We start from the raw sequence: 25,779 nt of genomic DNA, 5'->3' as shown, positions 1-25,779 counted from the left end.
ATTTTGGGAAAGGCGTCTGTAATAATAAAAACACAAAAGGATTGTCTGGCGCAACTTGGGTCTTAAAAATGCCCGTGTCAGATACGTATATACGTATTTACCCCCTTTCTGACGTTGACTATACCACATACCACATACCACTGCATTGTATGGTATATCTATTTCCAGAAAGGCGAATATAGAAATCTAAACAAAGTTAATTTCCATTTTAATTAGTGAAAGTGAGATGGGAAAATAAGATGGGAAGCCTATCATAAAAGAAAATGGATCATTTATTAATCTAATTTATTAGTCATAGCTAACTCCGTGCTAGATTTAAAATTGAATAACTAAGTGACAGCTAACTGATACACAAGGCAGTCGATTAAAGCGTTCCTTTTAACAAATAAAAGTATGTTTAATAAAAATATAAAGTTTAAATAAAAAGCCTTACCAACCTTAACACGTAAAAATGCAAGTAAAATGCAAATGTGCAGAAAGAAACCCGAGAAGAAAATATAAAGAGCCTTAGGATTTTAGGTACAAACTACCTTTTTTGGGGATTGAGTTAGGTTTAAATGCAAGAGGGTATACAGTGGGGTTGCCAATCGAGCCAGCCAAGTTTACGTTTCAAGCATGTCCAATGCTTTACTTATTCGACTTAAATTGCTGGGTTGGGTGTGTTGGTAATGGATGAAGATTGATGACGTCGATTGATGATCGTTAGTATCCATATTATTGGAGGGGTTGCTGCTGTTTCTTGGAGCTGTGCCGCGTGATACCGCATTGCTCAGCTACTTCTATTGCCCATATCCTTGGTAAAAATCACCGTCCGGGTTTTGGATCTACGTCACATCCGAAGGCTACAGCTTGTGTGAATACACCCAAGCTCTTCATTTGTGACCCCATTGTCTGGCAGGAACAATGGGCCTTGAATATCCCAATACATTGACTGTGGCGCTACTTTGGCAACAAAACATTGACAATGAGCATCTAATTTGAATGCTATTTTGTCTTTTGTTGTTAGAGATTTAATCATCTCCTTCTAGCCGGGCCTGGCATTTTCCATCATTAGAGCTTCCATTGTTTACATAAGCGCTTTATTCGGAGGGCGAGTGATGGGTGGTCAGAAGATTGGAGCAGCTAACTACTCATGTGAATTTCATAATAGCACTTTTAAAATTGAGATGCGATGCGGTCGCCGACAGCTTCTAATACTTTGTATCGGCATGCCTGAAACTGATGATAAGCAAACCACATGAAACCCAGCTCCCACATTTTTTCAAATACTATTTTCAATTCAAATTTTAATTTCCCCAATATATTTCTGAATTTCCTGGCTAAGAGCAACAGTGAAGCGAGATACGAGATGCGGACGACATGTGCAAGAATCATGCGTATACCGTTTGCAGTGCCAACGTTAAATATTTCGTAATTGAGTTGACGCCGACCCAGGATGCAGGATTCAGTATGTGACGAGGGCGTCGAAGGGCAGGGACAAAGTTACAAATCGTCGTGCAAAGAAAGAAAAAACAATTACCCAGCAAACGATGGGCGGTCCAAGATGAAATACGGTTCTATTAAAGAAGTGAATGCTATTTCCTGGCCCACGGGCCCACCATCTCGTTCCTCATATGCCGCGACCTTTGCTTTGACCAAGACATTTGCACTTGACATTAGCCGCGCGGGTGGGCCGAGGGTGGTTTTTATAGCGGCTTGTATTCGTAATTAGAATAAAGCCAGAAGTTGAGTGGCGGTCTTTGCAGCAGCCACACCGCCTTCGCCACTTCTACTCATAGTCGTCCCCAGGAAAATACAAATCAGTTATTTGTATTCTCAAACAATTCAATGACCCGCACGTGCAGTTGCATCACCCTGCTTACAGTACGCTCCCTTTTCTATGTGGAATTTTAAGGGTCCATCAAGGCAAGCGTTCAAGTTATATTCGCTTGCCCTTTTTTTTTAAAAAAAAGTCTATCAGCCAAAAATGTGGAAGAATCACAGGTGTGTTTCCACATAGGACTTGGCTAGCTCTGGTGGGATAGACCCGGAGGGGGTTCACCAAAACAAAGAAAAAGTATTTCAGCGTGAAAGCAACAACGAACTGTAGCAAAAATAAGATAAGATAAAATAAGATATATAAAATAAGATACAATGTGAGGAAAAAATATCACTTTGAGATGTGTTAAGTATTAAAGGAAACTTTCTTGTAATGTTGTAATGTTTGTATGTCAATTTATTGATTTAAGAATTGCCTAATGTTTTATTTCCTATGCCTAATTATTGATATTATTTTTATAATATTTATATCTTGACATAAAATTAAAGACAGATACCGTTCCTACCACATATGTGAGAAATATGAGCTTGTAATTTAGATTATAATTACTTTGGAAAAATTATACTTTAAATCAAGATACACCCTTGCAGAAGACCAGCATGTTGTTTCTGAGATTTATTTTATTTAATGGTAAGGTGTGGATTTTAATGGTGATCTTACTAGAAATATACGAAATCCAACATTGACTAATGACTAACCAAGACATTTATATCATTATTTGTTAATAAATCTTTCGGATTAATATCAAAATTTCGGTAAAACCAAGTAATACTATTTAGAAATAAAATATTCTTGTACGCTCTTGTTAAAGTTTTTTTGCGGCTTTGGGCGTTATAAGTTTACAGCAAACTAGCGCTAAACAGTCTGCATACCTAATCTCAAGTTATATAGCACTTATAGATCTCGATGTTTCAAACTTTTTAGTATTTTATTTTGCTGGATATATGACATAGCATGGATATATGACTGTAGCAATTGCTATTATCACGAACAACGACAAAAACGTAGATTAACGTCAGCAATAAAAGAGTAGCAGTTTATTATGATAATTGAGTTGCATTTCATTTGAATTTCACGGCATTTTGGTCGCGAAGAAAAAAATAACACGAATCAGAATAATTACTTCTGCATTACATTTTAATATTTCATATCGCTCGTATCGCAGGACATCCAATGCCTGTGAACCCACAGCAATTATTATTAATTCTTTAAAGAAGTTAAAATATTTAAAAATAAGGCTTGTCAGCCACCCGTTGCGTCTAATTTGTTTCCCGAGAGGTTTGCTTTTAAATATTTATTTTCGTCTTATCCCATCAATGGATCTAGGTTGGCTCCTTTTTAAAAGAGAACGGTATTGATTTTCTGTTAGTGCCATCTGAGAAAGGAATTGTCTCTAGAAACCCTCCAAGAGCACTTGTACAACCTTCCCATCAACAACAATGCCGCAAGATGTGTACGACAATGCGAAATTATTCAATAAGAAAAGGCTCAACGCAAAAGAAACTTTTTTCAGAGTCATCCTCCAATACTAAGGAGTCAGTCAATGAAGCGATGACACAGCGTGTCATCTGTGTAATTTGCAGCTCTAATGCCCCAGCTTTCGTCCACTGTCACTACTGTTCGTATACCTTGTGTTATTGGAATATTAACGGTTTTCGTTACAGCTTTCGGCGACAGGAACAGCCGCTTGGGAATTCGGATTCGACAACTTCGCGGCTGAATGTCTCAGCTGGTGGTTGCGGGATTGTGGTTGCTTCAATTTTTATCAGATTAAGCCTAGTTGGCAGAAGGCACACGGAGCGTGCCAATGAATTTTAATAGTAATATCCACCGCTATGCAATGTCAGTACCAATCTAAGGAAAACCTGGCATTTCTCAAAACTTGACAACTTGATAGTTCGAGTCTTATACGTTCGACTCAAAAAGTGACAGAAAATTATATCAAAGGGAATTTGGATTATGCTTGTAATCCGAAATCGAACGCAATAATAATATCGTTGAAATCGAGTATATGAATATGAAACATCCGAGTCGATTTAGCAATGCCCGTCTGACTTTCCCAAAAATCTTCTTTTTATTGCAGGTGCTACCTATATAGCAGGTGCTATATATGTTACACAAGTCGGAACGGTTATTATAACGTGTTGCCATTTGGTAGACATCATAAATAAATGTCATAAATAATAATTACAAGCGAGCAATTTCAATATTCTTTTTGAATTCTTTTTTATCGATGAAAATTGTACAAAATCATTTTTAATAAAATACAACCATTTTTAAAACGTGTGAGCGTGCTAGTTTTTGGCGGTTGTAAGCGTCGTGGCCAAAATAGATAGAAACTGGAACAGCAAATATAAAATACAAAAATATAGAATGCTACAGTTGAGTTCCCCGACTATCAGATACCCGTTACTCAGCTAGTGGAAGTGCAAACGAGAAATTTGGGGGAAGAGAGGGCGTGAGAGTTTTGGTCGTTTTGTGGGCGTGCAAAACATTTTTTGGCAAGTCTATAGAAATTTACACTATATAATCAAAAATGAAAAATATCACATTTATCAAGTGTGGGCGTGACAATTTTGGGCGGTTTGTAGGCTTTGGAGTAGGCGTGTCAAAAAGTTTTTCGGCAATTCGATAGAAATTTACAAGACTAATAAAAAAGTGAAAAAATATCAAAACATTTTTTCAAAGTGTGGGCGCAGCAGCTTCGGCCGGTTTGTGAGCTTTGCAAAACATTCGCTGCGTCTATGTCTCTAAAACCTGAATGTTTAATATCAGCTATCTAGCTTTTATAGTTCCTGAGCTAAAGACGTTCATACGGACAGACGGATATGGCACGGTCGACTCGGATTAGTGATCCAGGTCAAGAATATAAACTTTATAAGGCCGGAAATAAAAATAACTAAATAACGAATTTTTGGCCGTGAAGATTTTTTTCTGTAAAAAGGTGTTTTCGTTTGAAAATGTTATTTTAATTATGGCTTAGATAAGTTTTTCACTATCATAACTGAATTAGCATACAATCATACCTTAAAAGAGGGCTTAAAAACTGATTGAGACTCTATTTGATTTGAACTTAGTTATACATATATAATTACACTGATAATTTTGTATGCAGGTAAAAAGTTTTCTTTATGTGATTACTCCCGCTTCTTGATGTCCTGCACACGTGCGAACAACACTTACCGGACACCATGTTTTAACTAATTGTGTACCACAAACACGGACTTCGCCACAGATTTATTTGCTATTTCAGGAGTCATTAGCTTCGTAAAGGGAGAGGAAGGCAGCCCTATTTCAAGAGCCCTCTTGTATTATTAGCAGGAACACGAGTATTCTAAGGGATTTAAAAGGGATGATGCAAACGACTTTGGGAAAGTAAGATGTAGGTGGTTAATTGTAGTTGTTGCTTTCCACTTTGCGTTCTTAATAATACACATTTTAATAATCGAAATTCTTATAATAATCCAAATTCTTAAAACTTTTCCATTAAAACTTTACTTATTTATATAGGATACAAAAGAAATTTGCGAACAAAGGCAATTAATGGGCTTAAGTCGCCTGCCAAGCTTCAGATGGTTTACTACTACCACTTCCAAATAATTTTTATTTCTTACACTTTTCTATCTTACACTATCAGATACCTGTTACTCAGCTAGTGGGATATTCTATGGGATATCGGTAGAAGTTGGGGAAAAAATAATAAAATGAAAAATAACTTAATAAAAATTATTTAAAAGTGTTGGCGTGCAAATTTTGTGCGGTTTGTGGGCGTTGAAGTGGGCGTGGCAACATTTGGACTTAAGCTTTTCAACAGAGCTGTGATATTTATACCCGTTACTTGTAGAGTGAAAGGGTATAATAGATTAGTTGAAATGTATGTAACAGGCAGAAGGAAGTGCTTCCGAGTATGTAAATTATACATATTCTTGATCAGGATCAATAGCAGAGTCGAACTGGCTATATATGTACGTCTGTCCGTCCGTCTGTCCATATGAACGTCTCGATCTCAGGGACTACAAAAGCTAGAATGTTGAGATTAAGCATGCAGCTTCCAGAGACATAGACGCAGCGCAAGTTTATTTCCAAAACTTGCCACACCCACTCCAACGCCCACAAACCTGCCACGAACACATTTTTTGTAAATGTAATATTTTTTAAATTTTTTTATTAGTTTTGTAAATTTCTATCGATTGGCGGAAAATCATTTTTCCACGCCCTACCAAGCCCATTTTTTTTTCATTCCTTAATTTTATTCGCAATTTTTACTGATATTCCAGAAAATTATTAAAATTCTCTTTCGCAGTTCCACTAGATGAGTAACGGGGATCTGATAGTCGGGGAACTCGACTATAGTATTGTTTATTGTTTTAATCTATATTTTAGTCTTAATAAAAATGATTTAAATAATTTTGTTGACCTAATGTTTTACTATGTTGGAAAATATTTAACATAAGCTTGAGACAAAGCCAAAATATTCATATATAATTATCACATATAAGTGATTCTAGTTACAGGGCATCGTTATGGCCGGATATACTCTGACTCGCGCCCGTCATAGTTTTCGACTTAGTTTCCTTTATTCCTATTGTTTTTGTTTTAAAGTCGCTTCTGCAGCGTACTGAAGTGTTTTTAGGTGAACTTTTTATGAAGTTAATTGTATAAATCAGGTAAGTACAGTTCTTTCAGTTGATGACTAAATTCTTCACACAAAAGCAATTATATTTTTTATTTACCATAAATGCATGATGTCTGCAAAGCCCAGCCCAGTCCAGCTATTTATGTAAATACATTCGCAGTAACGCAGTAAGTATGTATGTAAGTAGTCAAAGTGTACATACATTACTTACGCACGCAAATAGAAATAGAAGTCTTACTTGCCATTGCATTTGTGTGGGCACCGCAAGATGTAGAGAAATCCAAGGAGGCTCTGCTATTTAACATGGTAAAGTTTTCATAAATTATTTCTTATGTGTCTTAAACTAATTTTATAATTTTTTCTATTTTTTTATGAACAATTCAAAGTAATATTATTTATTGTCTTCAGCGGGTTTTATGTACATAGATATATTGTTATAAATCTTTTAGAAGACATCGATTAATCGATAATCGATTTACCAATCGATTTACCAATCCTACATGTTTATTTAAATAATAGCATGATAGCAGTTAAGCAAATGTATAAATAGTATTTTGTATTAACTGATATTTTGTAAAACAAAATAATAATGTAGCCTTATCTAAATAAAGGAGTATTTTAAATTGATTTGTATTAGTTATATCTTTAGATATTTTCAAAGTTCCCATAACAAAAAAAAGTTTTTGCATTTTCATTAATAGTTGATTTTGGCTGACTTTAGATATGTACATATATGTATGTACATAGGCCCTATGCAATATGGAAAATCGGTACACCAATTTACACCGGTAAATGCTTGCAAAATGTCTGAAAATATTTTAACATTAATCAGGTAGCGCTAACCTTGCGAAGCGACTGCAACACCATGGCATGACAACATCATCGCTGCATAAGAAGGAAGATATGTTTATACATATGTATGTATGTAAGTCTATGAAATAGTATGCAATCGTAAAACTGGGGAGCGGTACTACGAGGGAATAGAAATAGGAAGGAAAGACAGTTCTATTTTTAAAAGCAAAATTTATGAATGAATACAGAAACAGAATTATACGGCAGAAAAAACGGAACACATTTGGAAGCTGTATCATAAAATATACCAAATCTTATTTGAATATATGTACATACATATTTTCCTCTTGCGTCACTATAACTTCTCCGACGACTTTACTAATGCTGTAGTCAGACTTTCAATCTTAAGAAAACGCATTGAAAAAAGGTAGAATAAAAAAAAAATCAATTCGATCACATCAAACTTTGTTCCTAGCGTAATTACACGTGTGTCAGGGTAGCAGTTGACAAGAAATTAAAGAAACTTCGACAAGCCGAAGCTTTTATACCCTTGCAGAAAATATATATTAAAAAAAAATCGAATGTTTACCATATACCAAAAACAACAATCTATGATTTTTTTCTATTACTTTTAACATTTTTCTAACTAGTTTTAAAATAAGCTTTTCTCAAAGAAAAAACTATATACAGGCTGACAGACGAACTATAGCTATATGAGCTCGGCTACTGTTCAAGAATACATAATGTATGTATACATACATATATATGTATATATACATACGTAAATATACTTAATACTTCTGGCTAAACGCAATATACTCTCTGGCAAGTTCATTCAAATACAAATACAATATTACTACAATACAATAGTACTGTTGCTGGTACTTTTTGCGTATATGTATGTACACACAGATATGTATACTGGATTATCTTATATTTTGGATCTCATATGGTTTATATAAACGGTTCATAGGTGCGTTCCATAAGCACTTGCAATCAACACATATAAATATAGAAATACCACAAAAAAGGAAAACAATATAATGTCTCAAGCTGCATAGACACACATTCATAGATCATTGCTTGACCAAAAAAAAGAAAAATTAATTGATGTATATATTTATGTACACAAATCGTGAAAGGCTCCATACATTGCTTTACCATACATTCCCATTTTTCATATCTATTGCTGTTCAATCTATGAGCCAATTTATAGAGTGGACTAAGAAAAGTAAAAACATTTTATATATAAATTGATCAGCCAGCTAATATTTTATGCACATGACAACACCAAAATTCTGAACTCATCCATAAATGTCACAAAATGCATAAATATTGCTATAAAATGTGCGCTTCTTCACTGAAATGATTTAGACTAACCCATATCTTGGGATGCTTGCGTGGGCTTTTCCTATTTTATCGATCGACGTACAGATAGAAATACATACATATATACATATGTAAGTATACGCAAAGAATCTCCTGTTTCCACGCCTCCTAACTTTGTTAATATATTAATATAATACGTTTAATAAGGTGCCAAAGTTTTAAAAGCTAATGCTTGATGTTGTGGAAGAGTTCCTTTCCTCAAACTGACCGCAAACTTTAAACGGCATTTTCTAAAACCCATGTCTTTCAAAATTGTGTAAGTAATAATAAAATAAATAGGGAACCGTCTAGCATATAAGCAGTAATTTTAAAGAGCATACAAAATTGTTGTGTGTCTGAAGATTTTAAAAACAAAACATTTTTAGACCCATTTTGACAGCAAATATAAAGACATTTTGTGTGAGAATAACGATTTTTTTTCTTTGAACATGTTTGACGACGCTAAATTGTGCAAACATTTTAGTTCATCGATAAAAATCCCTCCCGAGTAAGATAATGTTTGGTTTGTTGATTTCAGACTAAAATTGTGGCCGGCATCATTTACACAATCTACGATGTCAGCGGCGATATGACTTACCCCAGGCATCACTCTAAATAATTTGTATATGAATTTGAAAATAACTGTTTTCATTTCCCATCAAATCGACTAAAAAAATCAAATTTCTGGACCCAAAGATAGTTTCCCCCTAGTTAATTTCTATAAAATTTGCGATCGCTTTTTGATATTATCGACCGGTTTGAAATAAATATAGTTCATAATTCTGAAATCTTGAGAAAATGTGAAAAACCAATATGGAGCGTAAAATAATAGCATGTATGGTATGTATGATAAGACACGATAACGTAATTCTTACCCATGCATAGGGTATATTGAATTTAGTTTAACGTTTGCCACGCAGGGAAGAGACATTTTCAAACGTGTATAATGTATATGTATGTAAATATATTCATTATCAATTCGATTTAGCCGTGTTCATCTGTGCGTTCTTCCGATTCTACGCCAACTAGTCTCTGGGGTCCACTGTCTTTTATAATTTTTCGCTAAAACTGCAAGGCAATATAAATTTTTTACTCATTTTCCATTTTACTATTTTTAATGTGTTTGTACATAATTTTAATACTTAGCAAAACCAAGCATGGCTAATTTTATGTGTTTAAATATACTTTTAATGAGAACCTTTTGAACTTCTAAGGTATGAGATGTTATCTGCGTTGGGACTATGTTTGCGGCGGTTATGATTGTCTTTTTTTTTTAATATGCACGGGTGACAACTACCCCAAAAAAGTAAACTTGAACCGGAACATTCAGATTTCATTAGATCTTTTGCGCATTGACAATAATAATCAGTGCCCTCATCGTCGTCAATCATCCCCTTTTTTCAGCTAAGTATTGCACAGATAAACATCACATTAGCGTGATTCCAAGCGGATTAGCTTAGTTAAGCCAGAGTCTGAATTCGAAATCCATAGGATGTGCTTATTCATTGACGGCTTCAGCTAAAAATTTGCTACCTCACCGTTACTTAATGCACAGAATAACTCCCCGGTGAATAATAGGTACACTTAAATTGGGTGGTGGTGAAAATCACAAGGATAATGTGCGGAAATATACTTTATTAACATAGGTCGAAAAAAAAATACTAACATTTAGGGAAGATCCAATCTTGTAAAACGGTTTACAAGTTTGTATTTACAGGAAGATTTTTTGTTGCCGAACTGTGTGTTTTTTACGTAATGTGAAATAGATTGGTTTGATTCAACCAATTGGTTCAATCATTAAGAGGCACTTAACAAAAAAAATGATTTTGGTATATTGATAGAAATTAGCGAATAAATTCAAACATTTTTTTAAAGTGTGAGTGTGAAGGCTTAGAGAGGTTTATGGGCATGGGCTAGCTGCATGCAATCTTCTATAGTAGTTATATAGCTCCCGAGATTTCGACGTTCATACTGATAGATTGACATGGTCAGATCGACTCGTCTAGTTATCCTGATCAAGAGTGTTGATTGTCTACAGCCCAAAATTGCCACGCCAAAACTTTTGAAAAATGGGTTGATATTTTATAATTTTATTATTTGCCTGATTTTATTTTTTATAAAATATATAGTTACTGCAAGGGTACGCAAGGTATACATACATACATAGATCAATATAGGAATCTTGCCTCTTTAATTTATCTTGAGTTTATATATTTCACATATAATAGGTTCTCGTTGGACCGGCTCAATGTAATTTATACACTAAGAACAGACGGTGCCCACATGTATGTATGTACTTTCTCCAACCGTCTGAAAATGTGAAAGGACAACGGCTTCGTGGCGAGCACATCATACAGAAGGACCAAATGGAATGGAAAGTACAACACAGAGAAGAGAAAAGCTTATTGTTAGAGTTCTGAATAATCAGAACAATACAATGGTTATTCAAACCTGCGCAAATGATGAAAGAAACTGAAAGCAACAAATAGGTTTTATACACAAAGCGGCGAAGAGGCAAGAAAAGTTTATTCAGGCACAGGGCAAATCAAATAAAAATTGAATAAAATATAAAAACAAGAGGGAACGCTATAGTTGATTTCCTCGACTATCAGATACCCGTTTCTCAGCTAGTGGTAGTGCGAACGAAAAGTTTCACCATTTTTTTGGCATATCGACAGAACATGGGAACATGGGCGTTAAAGTGGCGTGGCCAAAATGTTTTTAGTATACCGATAAAAATTGGCAAGACTAATAATTAAAACAAAAAAATAAAGAAAACATTTTTGAAAAGTAGTTTTGGGGGCTTGTGGTCTTAACAGATGACGTGGAAAATCGATGGAAATATACGAGTCTAATAAAACAATAACCAAAAATTAAAGTTGCTAAATCTATGCTAACCAGTCTAGTGATCCTGATTAAGAATATATATTCTTTATAGGGTCGGAAACGGTTCTTTCTATCTGTTACATACCTTTTAAGGAATCTAGAATTCTAATTTACTCTACGAGTAACGGGTACAATTACATTTTAAATAAAGTGCCCGTTTAGTTAAAATAAGTATACAAAATAATAATAAAATAATGTCCCGTATTTATCAAAAAGAAAACAAAATGTTGAACGCTTCATTGAAAATTTTGAATTCATTGAGGATTACGTGACTGCTTATATTAATTTGGGATGGTAGTTTGTTAAAGTAACCTTAAAAGAAATACGTGACTTTCTAAGGGGTTGCATTTGCGATTTAGGCAATATCGTTTGAGCCTTGTGCAAAACGAATTTAGTTTGAAATAGTTTTAGCATAAGGGCGCCTAGTGGTGGAAAAAAAAACGTTTCGTCTCGAGGATTTTGGCCTATTAAATGTTATAAATATCGAACGAAATTTGCCGAAATTTCACCACTTATGCATTTGAAGATGTTATACTTTATAAAAAGCAGAGAAAAACGCTATGTTCAAGTTTCACGACTAACAGATACCCGGTTCTCAGCGAGTGGAATGCGAACAAGAAATTTCAAAAATTTTCTGGCAAATCAATGGAAATTGGGGGAAAAAAATAATAAAATGAAAGAAAAACCTAAAAATTAATGGTCAAAATGTCGTACCGATAGAAATTGGCAAGACAAATAATACCATGAAACAAAATCAAAACAAGAGGGAAGGAATAAGAATATGTATACTTTGTAGGGTCGGGAACGTTTCCTTTTACATACTTTTTTACTTATCTAGTATACCATTTTACATTACGAGTAAAGGGTATATTTAATTATGGGCTACAAAAAAAAAAAGAAAAATATTCTGATATTGAAAAGCTATAATCAATCACAACAGTTTATCTTCGATAAATTAGTTGTTCAACATCTTTTATTTTTATAGGCGTTACTTTTTGAGGCAAATTTGCGCTGTTTTTCTTTCTGTTGTTATCTAAAAGTTTGGGAATATATATAAGGTATATAAGATAGGATCCATAAACGCCTACGTGTTAGACGGATCTAACAGTTAAAACACAAGGAAAAATATTTGTAATCCTTGTTCTCATCTAAATAAAAGAAATTTTTATAAAAATGGGATCTGACGCACCTGACTGAGTATTCGATTACGTATTATTTGAAGTTGTTTTATCATCCCTAAGTCGGATTGTTCCTTCTCATTAGTGTGATCTTCTCCAGGAGGCTTCATATCGGCATATCGACGGTCTCTGTAAAATGGTTTGTAAATTAATTTTAAAATTAAAACAATGCAAGAGTTCCTTTTTAACAAGTAGTCGGAAGAAATATACACTATGGACTTTAGGTCGTAAGTAATAAGTTTAACGCCGTTAGGTATCAAAACATCTTTCTAACTTTAAAGTTTTTCTGAAATAGGATATAACTTAAACAAGAGAGAATGCTATATTCGAGTTCCCGATTATCAGATACCAGTTACTCATCTAGTGGAAGTGCAAATGAGAAAATTCAACATTTATTGCATTAACGGTAAAAATGAGAAAAAAAAGATAGAATGCTATAGTCGGGTTCCCTGACTATCAGATATACCCGTCTTTACTCAGCTAGTGAAAGTGCGAACGAGAAATTACCGCATTTTCTGGAATATCGGTAGAAATTGGGGAAATAAAATGAAAAAATTTTAATTTTTTTAAGTGTTGCGTGACAGTTTTGGTTGGTTTGTGGGCGTAGGAGTGGGCGTGCAAAAAGTTTTTTTTTTTTATCGTAATCATAAATATATATACTTTATAGTGTCGGACGCTTTCTTTAACTTGTTACACACCTTTCAACGAATGTAGTATACGATTTTACTCTACGAGTAACGCGATAAAAAGACCTTTAGAAAAGTTTTCTGTATATAGTTTTTAAAGTTGTATACTAATGTTATGGAGTCTTATGATACTGAATAAATGTATTAATTATTTATAATTTACAGGGTTAAAAATAAGTTTTTCGTGTTTTCGTAGACTATAAGGGTAGAAGTATAGGATCTTAACGATTGGAATTAAGCTTTCAGAATTTAGTGCGTCTAATTTACGAACCGCATATAATTTAATTAAAAAAAATTAAACATTTTAAAATTACAACGTATCTATCTCGCCAATAAATGCAGATATGCCAAGCGCTCATTAAGCTTTTAAATATGTCTATCAATTACTAATAATTAAATAAAAAATGCTAAAATAACAATTTTGGTTTCGCATTATCAGTTGGGGCTTGCACCTGTCTAAGTCTAACGTAAAATTTCCTGTTGTGTGGCAATCCTTAATTTCTAAATTATCCCGTAAAGATTTCCAATTTGGTCAACCATCCTTTCTGGATTGGCAATTAAATTTCATTAGTCATATACACCGAAACTACACACATTTTTTAGGGATTTGTGTGGAGGGTTGGCAAGCAGCCTTGCACCCTACAAGTAGAATTAGGCATTTCCGACCCTATAAAGCACAAAAAATTAACAAAAAACGCCAAAACGGTCATACGCACACTTTTTAAAAAATTTGTTGATATCTTTCATGTTTTTCCCATTTTTTATCGATATGCCAAAAAAATATAAATATCTGATAGTTTATTCATTTGACTGGTCAATTCCTACCGATATGCCAAAAATAGTAGCGGCATACAAGCCGAAAAGACTATTTGAAATAAAAAATTTTGTTTTTTGCCAATGTCTATTGATATTTAAAAACAACATGAAAATACAACAACATTGCCTTTACAGATCAGCAGATACTTAACACATAATTTATATTAAGAAGGCGAAGTTCTTTCCCATGCACTATATTCCTACCGTGCCTTTCCACAACAAATGATTGTTTGCCCGATTCGCTTTGAACTAAACATTTTATTTATAATGATGACTTCCGCTCAGTGCGACTCCATCCGCACGAGTTATATTGCTTATGCTGTATTCCTCTATGTAAGCGCATAGAGGGTTGCACATAAGCCCCTCTATGTGGATGTGGATTCCCATACAGTTGTAGACACAAATATTGACTTGTACACTTACAAATAGCTTCCGCAAAATTGCTTCAATGGATTTCTCCTTTCATACTGTTCTTGCTCTAATATTAAAATGTCAATATTTATAGACACCTACACATACGTAGACGCGTGTAAGTTAAAAAAATGACATCCTGTATATTGAAGAAGACATGCAAACGGCAAGTAATGGAAATCGAAAAAAAAAAAATAACAAATTAGTTACGCCAAGCAAGTAATATTACAAACAGAGGGTTAAGGGAGTGTTTGGAAATGCTTTGTTACGAGTACAGAATTTCCAAGTCACAGCAGCACACTTAAATTCCAGTTTCTTTATGCAAAATATAAGTTTTTGATATTCCAAGGCTATTTATATGTATATTTGAGCACTAGCCCACGAACAAAAGCAAATTTTACAAATTTAAATATCATTTTATGTACATTTCCAGCAAGCTACGTTTCAATTTTCTAATTGCAGTGGTCATATTTCTAACCAGTTTAAAATTCCATTGTATATAGGTAGAATTATATATGTTCTTGTTCAAAATAAGTAATCAAGTAAGTCCGGGCATGTCCGTCTGATCATCCGCTTGTCTGCCCGTCCGCCCGTATGACGTTCAAGATCTCGGGAATTATAAAATCTAGAAAACTAAAATGCAGATTCTAGGTCCCTTATATTATATTATTCTCCTGTAAGTAATAATAATGATAGCCATTAGTGTGTACGAGTATGAGCGTCATTTTACAGTTACAATGAAAAACATAAGCCAATGTTCACTTTCTTAAAGGTTTTTTTTGCTTTGCACTCTTTTTCTCCTGGCAAACTGTTTCTAAATCGATAAGTAGGCACGTGGTTGATTGGTGTGTGCTCTAAGGTGCATACAATAAATATTAGTTCCCCCTTTTTTCAAGCGTCCCAAAAAACATCATAAGCACATAAAAAATCCTCTTGGTGCAATAATGAATTTTCAATTGAGGTCATAACCTTCCCATGACTTGTGGTCTTGTTCTATTGATTGTGGCCAGCATTGTTTACGAGCATTGGTAGTAGACCTAATGCGGCTGCTCAAACACGTGCTGGCATTAAAAATTAATACGGTTCTAAAGGGAAAAGTCAACGAGCGTTCTTTGGTGAAACTTGCAGGCATTTTGAAACGAACCGTTTGCTACTTTGCAAATTGAAGAAACACAAAAACTTTATCCCATCAAACAGCGTGAGCTGCCTAAATGTACAAAATGTTATTTAAAGACGAATATTTTTTACTTGATACTAGGCAATTTAATACACATCGAATTCGAATATGGCAAAACTAAAAAGCGGATGTACCTTGCCAATTACTAAATTATCACATAGCAATGTAATATAATGTAACGTTTTTCGTAAAAGATTAACGATTTTTGTTCCAAATACAAACTATATAGCCTTTAAAGTTTTCAACTGTTTTTTTTCAACTGTTTGCATTTTGAAAAACAGTTTGATGAAGGAAAAATTCTGTTCGCAAAATCAACAATACATTGAAGTAAAGGCATTTTTTAAATTCAATTTATTTGCGTAAACTAAAATTTGAAAACTTTTTAGCGAACGGATTATTAACGTGTTATACCTGTTTCTAACAGAGTAAAAGGGTATTTTATATTCGTTGAAGAGTAATACCGGTAGAAGGAAACGTTGCCGGTCCTATAAAGTATATATATTTTTTATCAGCATCACTAGAGCAGTCAACCTGGCCATGCCCGAATGCCCCACGAGTAACGGGTATAGTTACTAACTAATTCGATTTCGCCGTGTCCGTCCGTTTGTCAGGGGTCGGCTATCCGTCTGTCCGTCTGTTGGCCAGAAGTATATAGACGACAATGTATATTCACCTTCATTTGTTTTATTAGCAGATGTCGCTGCTTTCTAAGACTATGATGTGCTGTATAACCATTTTAAATTTACATATGAAAACCACGAAGGTCCTTTATTTTTACTCAGGGCAGTGAATGGATCGAGGCGCTCATACAAATCGCAGTTCAAAGAGTGGTTTGCCTTTGTGTTTAAGACTGTTGTGTTACTGAATGCGCTTTGTGTGTATATTGTTTGTTTGTTGATGCTGCACTTGTTTGGTCAAAAAGGCGCAAACAAAAGGCTGACTGGACCTCGGATAGCTTACAAAGGACTACATTTTCTGCTCCGTTTATCCGGCCGTCGAGACTTCCATCCGCCGACAGGTCTATGTATTATTTATGCAGGCTTATGCTTGTGCATTTCTATCTAGCCCCAGCCTTCCGAGTGGCGAGGAGTGGCAATTTTCCTTTCATAAGTAAATATATACTTATGTACGTATAGACACGACTCTGCTTATCTTTGTGTGTGTGTAGGTATGACTTGACCCTAGTTGGATTTATATACATATGTATATGCAGATCAGTGTTTGCAGTACTGGAAGCATTTCCGACCCCAAAAGGAACAGATGTATATAGTATATATGTATGTATGTAAGACTGATCCATATCATCAGCCGAGTTGGCCTGTCGGTCCGAATTAAGTAAGTTTTAAAGCTCTTTCTTGGAACTTCTCTATATTGCAGATAGTTCGTAATTAAGCTAGGACAGATTGGATATAAAAACTATATACATACGTGTATATCATAGGAATATTCCGAAAATGAATTAAACATATCTCTAGCTTTGATTTTTTCATCATATACTACGCTTATGCTATGAGGTTTCATGCGCGACCATTCAAACTATTCCGTCTTTTTTGTAAGACATCCAAAATTCATGAATTTAGTTGTTCTCATCTGATAAGGATGCCCGATGGCTGGAAAAGATCCAAATTAATAAACAAAGTCTGGTAACTCAATAAAATAACGAAAGTTGTTAACAAAAAAGGAGCATGTAGAAAATTATTCATTTGCAGCCGCCAAAAATAAACAGGAAAAATAATTCCAACCCCTCTAAAGCAAAATTCAAGCAATAAAAATGTATATATTTTTTTCCTTTTGCGGACATGATTGCCACCTAAATTGTAGAGTCGAATTTAAACACTAGCTCACGGAAAATTGATAAAAGTGTTATCATGTAATATGATACAATCAGGAGAAAATTTCTAAAGCCCTTCTTGTTACTTATATTTCGTGTTTTTAATACAGTTATAACCACATGCAGCGTATCGCGAAATGTCACTTTTATAAGTTGTATATCGGAACAATTGCTATTTTAATTTTCTGAGCATATTTGTCATGTAACACTTTTACCACTACACGCTGAACACTTAAATTTTCTAATAAATTTGCTTTTGTTTCGTGAGTACTATAGAAAGATCTCAAAAGATTAAAGACGTCGTTTGGATGACTGCAAATCAATAAGGTATTACGAAGAGTTTCATCCCCTTTCAAAAGTTCTCATCGCTACTGTTAAAATGTGGTCAGAAACCAGCCAAAATAATAAGCTGACAAATTTCTTTGCATCCAAGCGCAGACAAGGGAGATTTTATATATTAAGTACAGGACAGATGACGGTTTCTGAAAACATAGCAATCACCAGGGTGAGAGAATTACACCGTGGATAAGCCCAATTCCAATGGGGTGCGGCAAGTGTAATAAGCATGAAATGTCTATCCCGGGTTGACCCTGAAATAATGTTCAACTTCGTGTAAATCAGTTCGGAGTAGTAGAAGGCTAGATCTACCCTTCATTGGTTAAAATCCGATGCTCCGCTCAACAGATATTTTAATAATATATACATGTATATTTTATACATATATAACATATAAAAATATACATATATTTAATCCGCCGATTTGAATGTTATGAAGCAACAAACGATTTACATTTTTTAACTAGCGACGATCCCACCTCGAACACACAGAAGTTATGGTATAAACAATTACACTTTTTAGTTTGGCAGGCTTTTGATGTTGGACTTGTTCTACTTACCTTTTTTTTATTGCTTCCCAATCGTTGCCAAGATATTTAAAAACAAATTAGAGCTTACTAATCCATTTCTCGATATTGTACCTGCAACAAAACGTAAAATCGTCAAAAATAGAAATTATTAAGGGCCTTTGCAAGGCCCATATGTCACAAGCTTAGTGATTTTTGGCAGTGTAAAGTTTATTCTTAGAATAATCATAAGCTTAATATTCCCTCTTTCTTGGTCCTCGAACGATTGCCATCCTTTCAATCGTTGCTAATAATGTATGAAGTTTCAAGTAGAAAGTACTTACAATAAAATTCATAGCTCCGCCTTTTTTCCATATGGTGTGTCCATAAAAATACCAGATAGAGACCTACTTATATTATAGCTATTGAATTACTTGAATATGACCACTCGGACATTCAATAGATTAGAAATTCATGGTTTCATTTTAAATTGTCTATGGCATTAGCAGCTGTGTGCCAGTCCATCTGGGATTACATGAGAATGAAAAGTGGAATCGGATAGTCCTTGCATCTTGAGGAACTTACAAGATACTTAATAATACATACATAATGCAATATGTATGAAAGTGATAGTAAATTCGGTTAGAACTTTGCAACGCAGGAAAAAAGGCTCTGACCGTTTTCGTACAACCTGTTACAAGCCATAACCATAAAGATTTTGAAAAATAGTGCTGAGGAAATAATTGTATGAGAACTTACTTTTCCTATAGTGCCAAAACAACAGATTTTTAACCGATTGACAGGGACGTACATTGCTTATAAAACACATCTGAGGCACATCTGCTCAGCATATGCACACTTCACCTTTTGTATGCATATATGTACAAATACGTACACATTCTCAGTCAGATGCACATCCTTTAGCGTTTGAGGTTTAAAGTTTTAAGCTTAAGCTTAGGTAGCCATACCTCTGTCTACGTAGCAAGCTATAGAACGCTTTGTGGATTCCTTAAAATATTATTTGATTTAAGAAAACTAAAAACTAACTGAAATATAAAATGCGATTAAGTGAATATAACCCCTAAAACCTGAACTAGATGTTCTATTTCTGAATCAAACATAATTTTGAAAGTAATCTTTTATAAGATTTTTTTTTACAAAATTTTATTGGTTTCCATATTTATTATTAAGCGGCAACGTAGGGGAACAATTTATCTTTACGATGCAAACGTATGTAATATACAATTCTAAATACAAAAGTTATATCATTTTTTAAAACGAAACATGTCTTTCCATTTAACTAAATAAATACATTATTTAAAATCCACTTATGAAAATGTGTGGCCCAGATGAGATTTTCTCCATCAGCGTACCGAATAAGTACATATGTACTTATTATATGTGTTTACTAAGTCGAAAGTTCTTAATTGACATAGTAGTCAACTAATAAAATCAACGTAAATGAAACAATTTTATTTGTCCCAATTTTCAATCTTAACTTTTTACACAAAATACGTTAAGTTAAAAATTCATTTTTAAAAACAGCATGTACTCAAGGGGCTTCAAGCACTCAGATAAAGGGAGAGGCAACGATTCCTCGATTTCCTCGACTATTGAAAGGTGATATTTTAAAATTTTTTTGGCATATCCTTAGATTGGTAAATAAAATAGTAAACTTAAATAAAAAACTAGCGCAAGTGCTGTAGTCGAGTTCTCGGATATCAAATCAGCTAGCGGAAATGCAAACGCGAAATTCAAAATTTTTTGGCATATCAATAGAAAAACCGCCCAATTCTGCCACGCCCAATCTTTTGCAAAAGTTTTGATTTTTTTAAATTTTGTTATTGTCTTGCCAATTTCTATCGATAAGCCAAAAAGAATGTCAAACTTTCTCGTTCGCTGAGTAACGGGTATCAGATAGTCGTGGAACTCGACTATTGCATTCTCTCTTGTTTGCTTTATATTTGAGTACACTCGCACGAAAACGTGTTGTACTGTTTAAGAAAGCGTGTGCCGATCGGCAACTAGATTGAGACTGCGTGTGAGACGAAGAAGGAAACTACAGCGCAGTGGTTTGGTTTGGTCCCTTCCGTTTCTCCGCGTCGTTGGGATACCAGCAATACATCATTTTGCGTTGGGCAAAGCCTCAGATGCAGTCACAGCACCGCATCTGCAATGGGTACAGAGTCGTTGACTTGAACTGTTTCTGTGTTTCTTGCTATCTTTGTTTTCATTTTTTTTGCTTGTATCTTCTCTTGGCGAAGCGCGGAGATTTTATTTTTTTTTTTGTTTTTCGTTTATTTTACTCTTAAGGCCTTGTGTAAGAAGAGAAAATTGTACACACATACATTTGTAACACAGCAGAATATAAAAAATTCAAATGACCAAGCTAAAGTGGAGTGCCTTGACTATCCGATATTCCATACACAACGAGGGCAATGGAAAAATGGCTAGATTGGCTCAGCTGGTATTACCCTAAAAAGTAGGAAACCCTTCCTACTTCTACTTGCTCATATCGAATGTAAAAGAATCTTTTCCTTCACAAGTAACAGGTATAATAAACAGCTAATGCTTAAAGTGTTCTGCATTCCGGGTTCGGTGATTTTAAACAATTAGATACTTCCTGACCTTATATTTGACAATCTAAAAATTTAGATCAAATTTTTATTGTTTTTAAGATATTCTCACTTACTGCCTGCCGCGTTATTATTGCACTCGAGAATACGAAAACAGACGCGTCGTCTGTTAAATAAAATCAGAGTGGATGGGGGAGTGGCTTTCATATAGGACAAACAAAACAACTTTTGTATTCAATTGTCGTATTGGCTTGATTCTACTCACTCAAAGATTTTTCCGTTGACATCATCTGGTCAAGCAATGGGATACCCAGTAAATTGATATCAATTTGTAAAAGCTAAAAATGGCTGTGACGCAACCTTAAGCCAAATATTTCTAAATAGAGTTGTTCAAAGCCTTAGCAATTCCTGCCAATTACTAACTTTTGAAAAGTTAGCAGTAGTAAAACGGCTATATTAGACAGCAGACTGATCTGACCGTTAATCCTCGGGTGAAGCTTTTTTGTTTGTATTGTTCTTCGGCAGCTAAAAATTATATTAAAATCAAATATATATTAAAATGTTCTTAAGCGAAAAAAAATCAAAAATAGTGCCCTCCTTAACTCTATGTACTAGTATATGTATGTACTATAAAGTATTTATATACATATTTCCAAGCTGATATTCAACGCTACTATATAGTAGCTACAGAAGTCCTGTATTGCCGTCCACAATGGGACTGCACTGTTTCAAAAAGTGAGAGTGACCAAACGGTTTATGGCATATCGATAGAAAAAAAAATTTTAATTAATGCATTTTTAAAAATTGTAATGTAAATTTTAATTTGAAATATATATTTTTGTTTTTCCCAAAATGTGAGCCTACAGATTTTTCGCGGTTCTAAATCCAGATTCTCTAGCACTTAAAGTAATCGATCTTAAATGAACACTGCTTGTGGGCCATGATATATTTTATATATATGTATTTTATTTGGTCAAAAATGCTTTCTTCTTATTCTTACTAAACGTTTAATAGACTTATATAGGTAATATAGGGTATATTTCAAGTAAGGAAAATTAAAATCTTTTTGTTGTTAGAATATAGCCGGATTTATAGAATATAGATCGGATACAAGTAGTTCATTAGATTCTCATTATTACATTTCAGGGTTTTTTTTTTTTGCATAATAAAGATAATTAAACAACGAAGTCTTGCTGGATTGTTGTGCTTTATTTACTCAGTTTGCCAGTAATCTACCTTCTCCTCATCGATCCGGCTAGCACATATTTCTTGTTTTATTTTTATTGATTTCTTGGATTCGCATTCACCTGTTGATATTTCGACTGGATTGTTGGTTTTTTTGAGCATCGACGAAAAAAAAACAACAGCATTAGCGTCAACTATACAACTAGTTTTCATGCTGCATTCCCGCCAACTGTCGTCTTATGTCGTCCCGGTGGATCGACGCTATTTGCAGCACGGCTATGTGGATTCGGGCTTTATCTATATAACTCAAAACATGTTTCCGCTGCATTTTCTTAATAGACAGAGTTTTGCAAAATCTAGTCGCTTGCGTAAAAGCATGTTCGCAAGGATGGAAATTAGTTGCAAGCTTTTATGAACCTACTTTTTGAATTAGGTCCTATCTAAACACAGAGTTAGGGGGTTCAAGAAACAGAGATAAATAGTTACATTAATAGTTTTATATTGTTGATAACTTTTACTCGTCGCTAATGGCCTAATGCTCAGACAACTGCATAAAATATCTTCCTAGTAGTCTTAGTTTGAAATGGCATCATCAAAGACGACATATTTGATCTAATTATTTTGAGACGATGCTTAAACGAGCGAAACGTACTCCAAGTGTATTTCAAGCTTTGGTCCCGAAAGCAAGCTTTTTTCTTGTTTAGTTCGCTGTTGCTAATTTTTTCTGTGGGCCAGTTTTGCCAGATCTCTCAGGCAGAACTGGATAAACAACCTGTCATGTTGCCCCCGTACGTACTCCTCAAGTTGAAGTTAATGATCGTGCGTGCAAATGGGTAAGCGCTGTGGATCTTTTAAAAGTGCATTCAGTATTTCTGCGAATATAAAACTATTGCATATGTGTAGTGCCGTAATTGAAGTGAAGTGTAAGCTACAAACCGTACAATGCTCAAGCAAACATCATTAATGAATTGAATGAACTGTTCGATGCCGAGGCCTACCCTAACACTTACGATTTTGTTCTCCCATACTAAGTGCATACATATAAGGAAATCGGAAATACTATAAAAGAAAAATAGGAAATTTGTAATACATAATAAACAGGCTATTTTATGAATCCAAACTGCCGTGATTTTTCAACCGCCTTGGAACAAAAAGGGAAGTCCATTTTACAATAAGTTTTCTTCACTTCTTCTTCTTTTCCTAAACCCAAGCCATGATTCATATATCTGAACGATAAGGAAAAGTTGTTACGGTTGGATAATAAACATTGCGTTCCCATCGATAGATTTGCGCCTATCCTTATTCGCCTGAAGCACAGTATTGAAGATGAAACCTGCAAGACGGTGGGATTTTAATCATTGTTTCGCCTTTGATTGTTTTTTTCATGTAACCGAGGAGCCTGTTAAAAACGCTGCGCTGCAACACGGCTGCTTTCTGTTCTTATGGGCTCCAGAATTTATGGCGATCCAGAGTGACACCACTGGACAACCAGTAAACCATTCCAACAGACAATCGGAAAGCGGCAACAATAGCTCGACAAGTACAATTGTATAACATATTCAATACCCATTTCATTAGTGCCAAAGAGAACTATACCGAACGCGCAAATCAAAATCAAATGGGAGCCTATGTTTCGAAAAACGGATATGGATAAATGCAATTATTTGTATGTATAGGATTGGTAAACCCGCAATAAAATACTTTAATATATCTGTGACTTCGTTTATGTCCCCATTCGAGTGCGAATACACAAGCATATGCGATCTCAAAAACCAGTCCACTCCCAGCTATCTTATATACGAATACGATCCCCAACTTCTCCGAGCCAGCTACTCCTGAAGTATTCCTCCCATCCTCCGACCCTTCTGCGACCAGCCCGAATTTCGATTCCAGTTCCGATCATTGCCTTAGAGCTCCAACATCTCTCCCCCCCCCCCCCCCCCCCCCCCCCCTCGCCATCAACCCCTTTTCCCCTTCCGAAAGATATTCTCGCGTGGCAATGCACCTGTCGCGACCAATGCTTGTTTAGAGCACCAACAAGCAGAAGAAACCGCGATGATGATGATGCGGGCAAACTGGCCGAGCCACGGAGCTAAGAATTTGAATAGTGCCACTGCGAGGAAACACAGTATACTCACCTTTTCCTAAGGAACCCGGTTGAGATTAGATATTTTTGAGTCGTACTCATTTGACTAGGTGCCTCAAGGATTGCATTACCGGCATTACCGTGGGCAACTTAACGATATTTATAGAACAAATATATATAAATATGATACGTATATCTATATATAAATTATATTATGGCACTTTGAAAATTCACTTCATTTTCCTACGTCACATTTAATGCGTTCCGTTCCGACTATTTCCCGTTTGATTGCCTCACGACACGTCTAGAAACGTATTGATACTTTGGATCATGATCATGGCACATATAAGAGCTCCCCCCGCGCGCTATAGCTTAAAGATATACATCTTTCCATTTTCTATGGATTTTCAGACAACCCATTGCCAGTTCATAATTCACGTTGTGTGCATAATCACTATTTGAGTTCAGCTCCGTATCTTATCGAAATTTTTGCGCTCGGAGCTTGCAAGTGCAATTATTGATCAGCAGCAAAAACCAAAACCGTTCTGCACTGTGCTGCGTATTTGAACTTGATTGCTTTGTCTTGGCGTTGACTTTGATCAATGCAAAGGAAAATGTGAACTGCATGACACGGAATTCTACAAAAATATAGAATACACATCATCACTAGGCTCAGTGGACTTTATTTGTATTTGTAGCTAGCACTAAACACAAATGCACAACACAGTGTACAAGCCAGATGCACGTGCATGGCATTCACATGCAAAAGTGTTGCATCCATTGTTGCATCTTCGCAATCAGTACATTGCAGGCTTGAGTCAAAAGTCATTCTGATTCCGACCCAAAGTCGGCATAAGTTAGCCCGCGCACGTGGAATGTTACCACCACTGTGTAGCGATGTTCAATAGTCACTGATTCATACCAATGCTTTTAGCTGTTAACTGCATGTTAAAGTGGTACATTAAGAGAACGTATGTTATATTGTAACATTAAAGAGAATTTTAAAAGCGTGATTTTTTTCTCTTTTTTGAAATATTTTTAACATTTTCTCTTTGCAGAGAGCGAATAAAAATAAAAGGGGCGTGGCCAACGAATTTGAATTTGGTTTGTTTTAAAATCGACAACGTCCAATCGCGGCTCTGAAGTTTGACATTCTCGCGCACGTCGATTTTTGCAGCAAATTTACTTTAAGTCCTATCTATTAAAGAAACAGGAACTACAAATACACGATGAATATTTCCAAAATATGTGTTTATTTGGTATCTTAAAGCATGATTATGAATATGTTTGTACATGAAAAGACAAATAATAAAATGAACAAATTAATACAGTTTTTGAAAGTGTGGCAGTTTTGGGCGGCTTGAAGGCGTTAGAGTGTGACAACGTTCTGAAACATACTTGAAATTCAAATTCGCATTTCATTATCAACTTTCTAGCCTTAACCAAAACCAAATTTTTCGTGTCGCAATTCGAAAACTTTATAAAAATGC

General features: G+C 34.9%; 1 protein-coding gene across 1 annotated transcript in view; it reads right to left on the bottom strand.

The window, feature by feature from the left end:
* LOC6555841 (transcription factor SOX-5) overlaps positions 1–25,189 on the bottom strand; it is a 35,678-nt gene extending 10,489 nt beyond the window's left edge. The window contains exons 1-4 of the mRNA XM_001982671.3: positions 25,172–25,189; positions 24,342–24,593; positions 18,497–18,577; positions 12,691–12,808 (exon numbers count right to left, since the gene is read on the bottom strand). Coding sequence (XP_001982707.1) covers positions 12,691–12,789 — 99 coding nt within the window. The 5' untranslated portion in view covers positions 12,790–12,808; positions 18,497–18,577; positions 24,342–24,593; positions 25,172–25,189. The remainder of the gene's footprint in view (positions 1–12,690; positions 12,809–18,496; positions 18,578–24,341; positions 24,594–25,171) is intronic.
* Positions 25,190–25,779: the final 590 nt, after the last annotated feature.

This window comes from Drosophila erecta, unplaced genomic scaffold (assembly GCF_003286155.1).
Source record: "Drosophila erecta strain 14021-0224.00,06,07 unplaced genomic scaffold, DereRS2 tig00000294-arrow-arrow-pilon, whole genome shotgun sequence".
In the NCBI taxonomy this organism is placed as follows: domain Eukaryota; kingdom Metazoa; phylum Arthropoda; class Insecta; order Diptera; family Drosophilidae; genus Drosophila; species Drosophila erecta.
The sequence above is the reverse complement of the archived record's forward strand: the minus strand, read 5'-3'. Positions and strand labels throughout refer to the sequence as shown.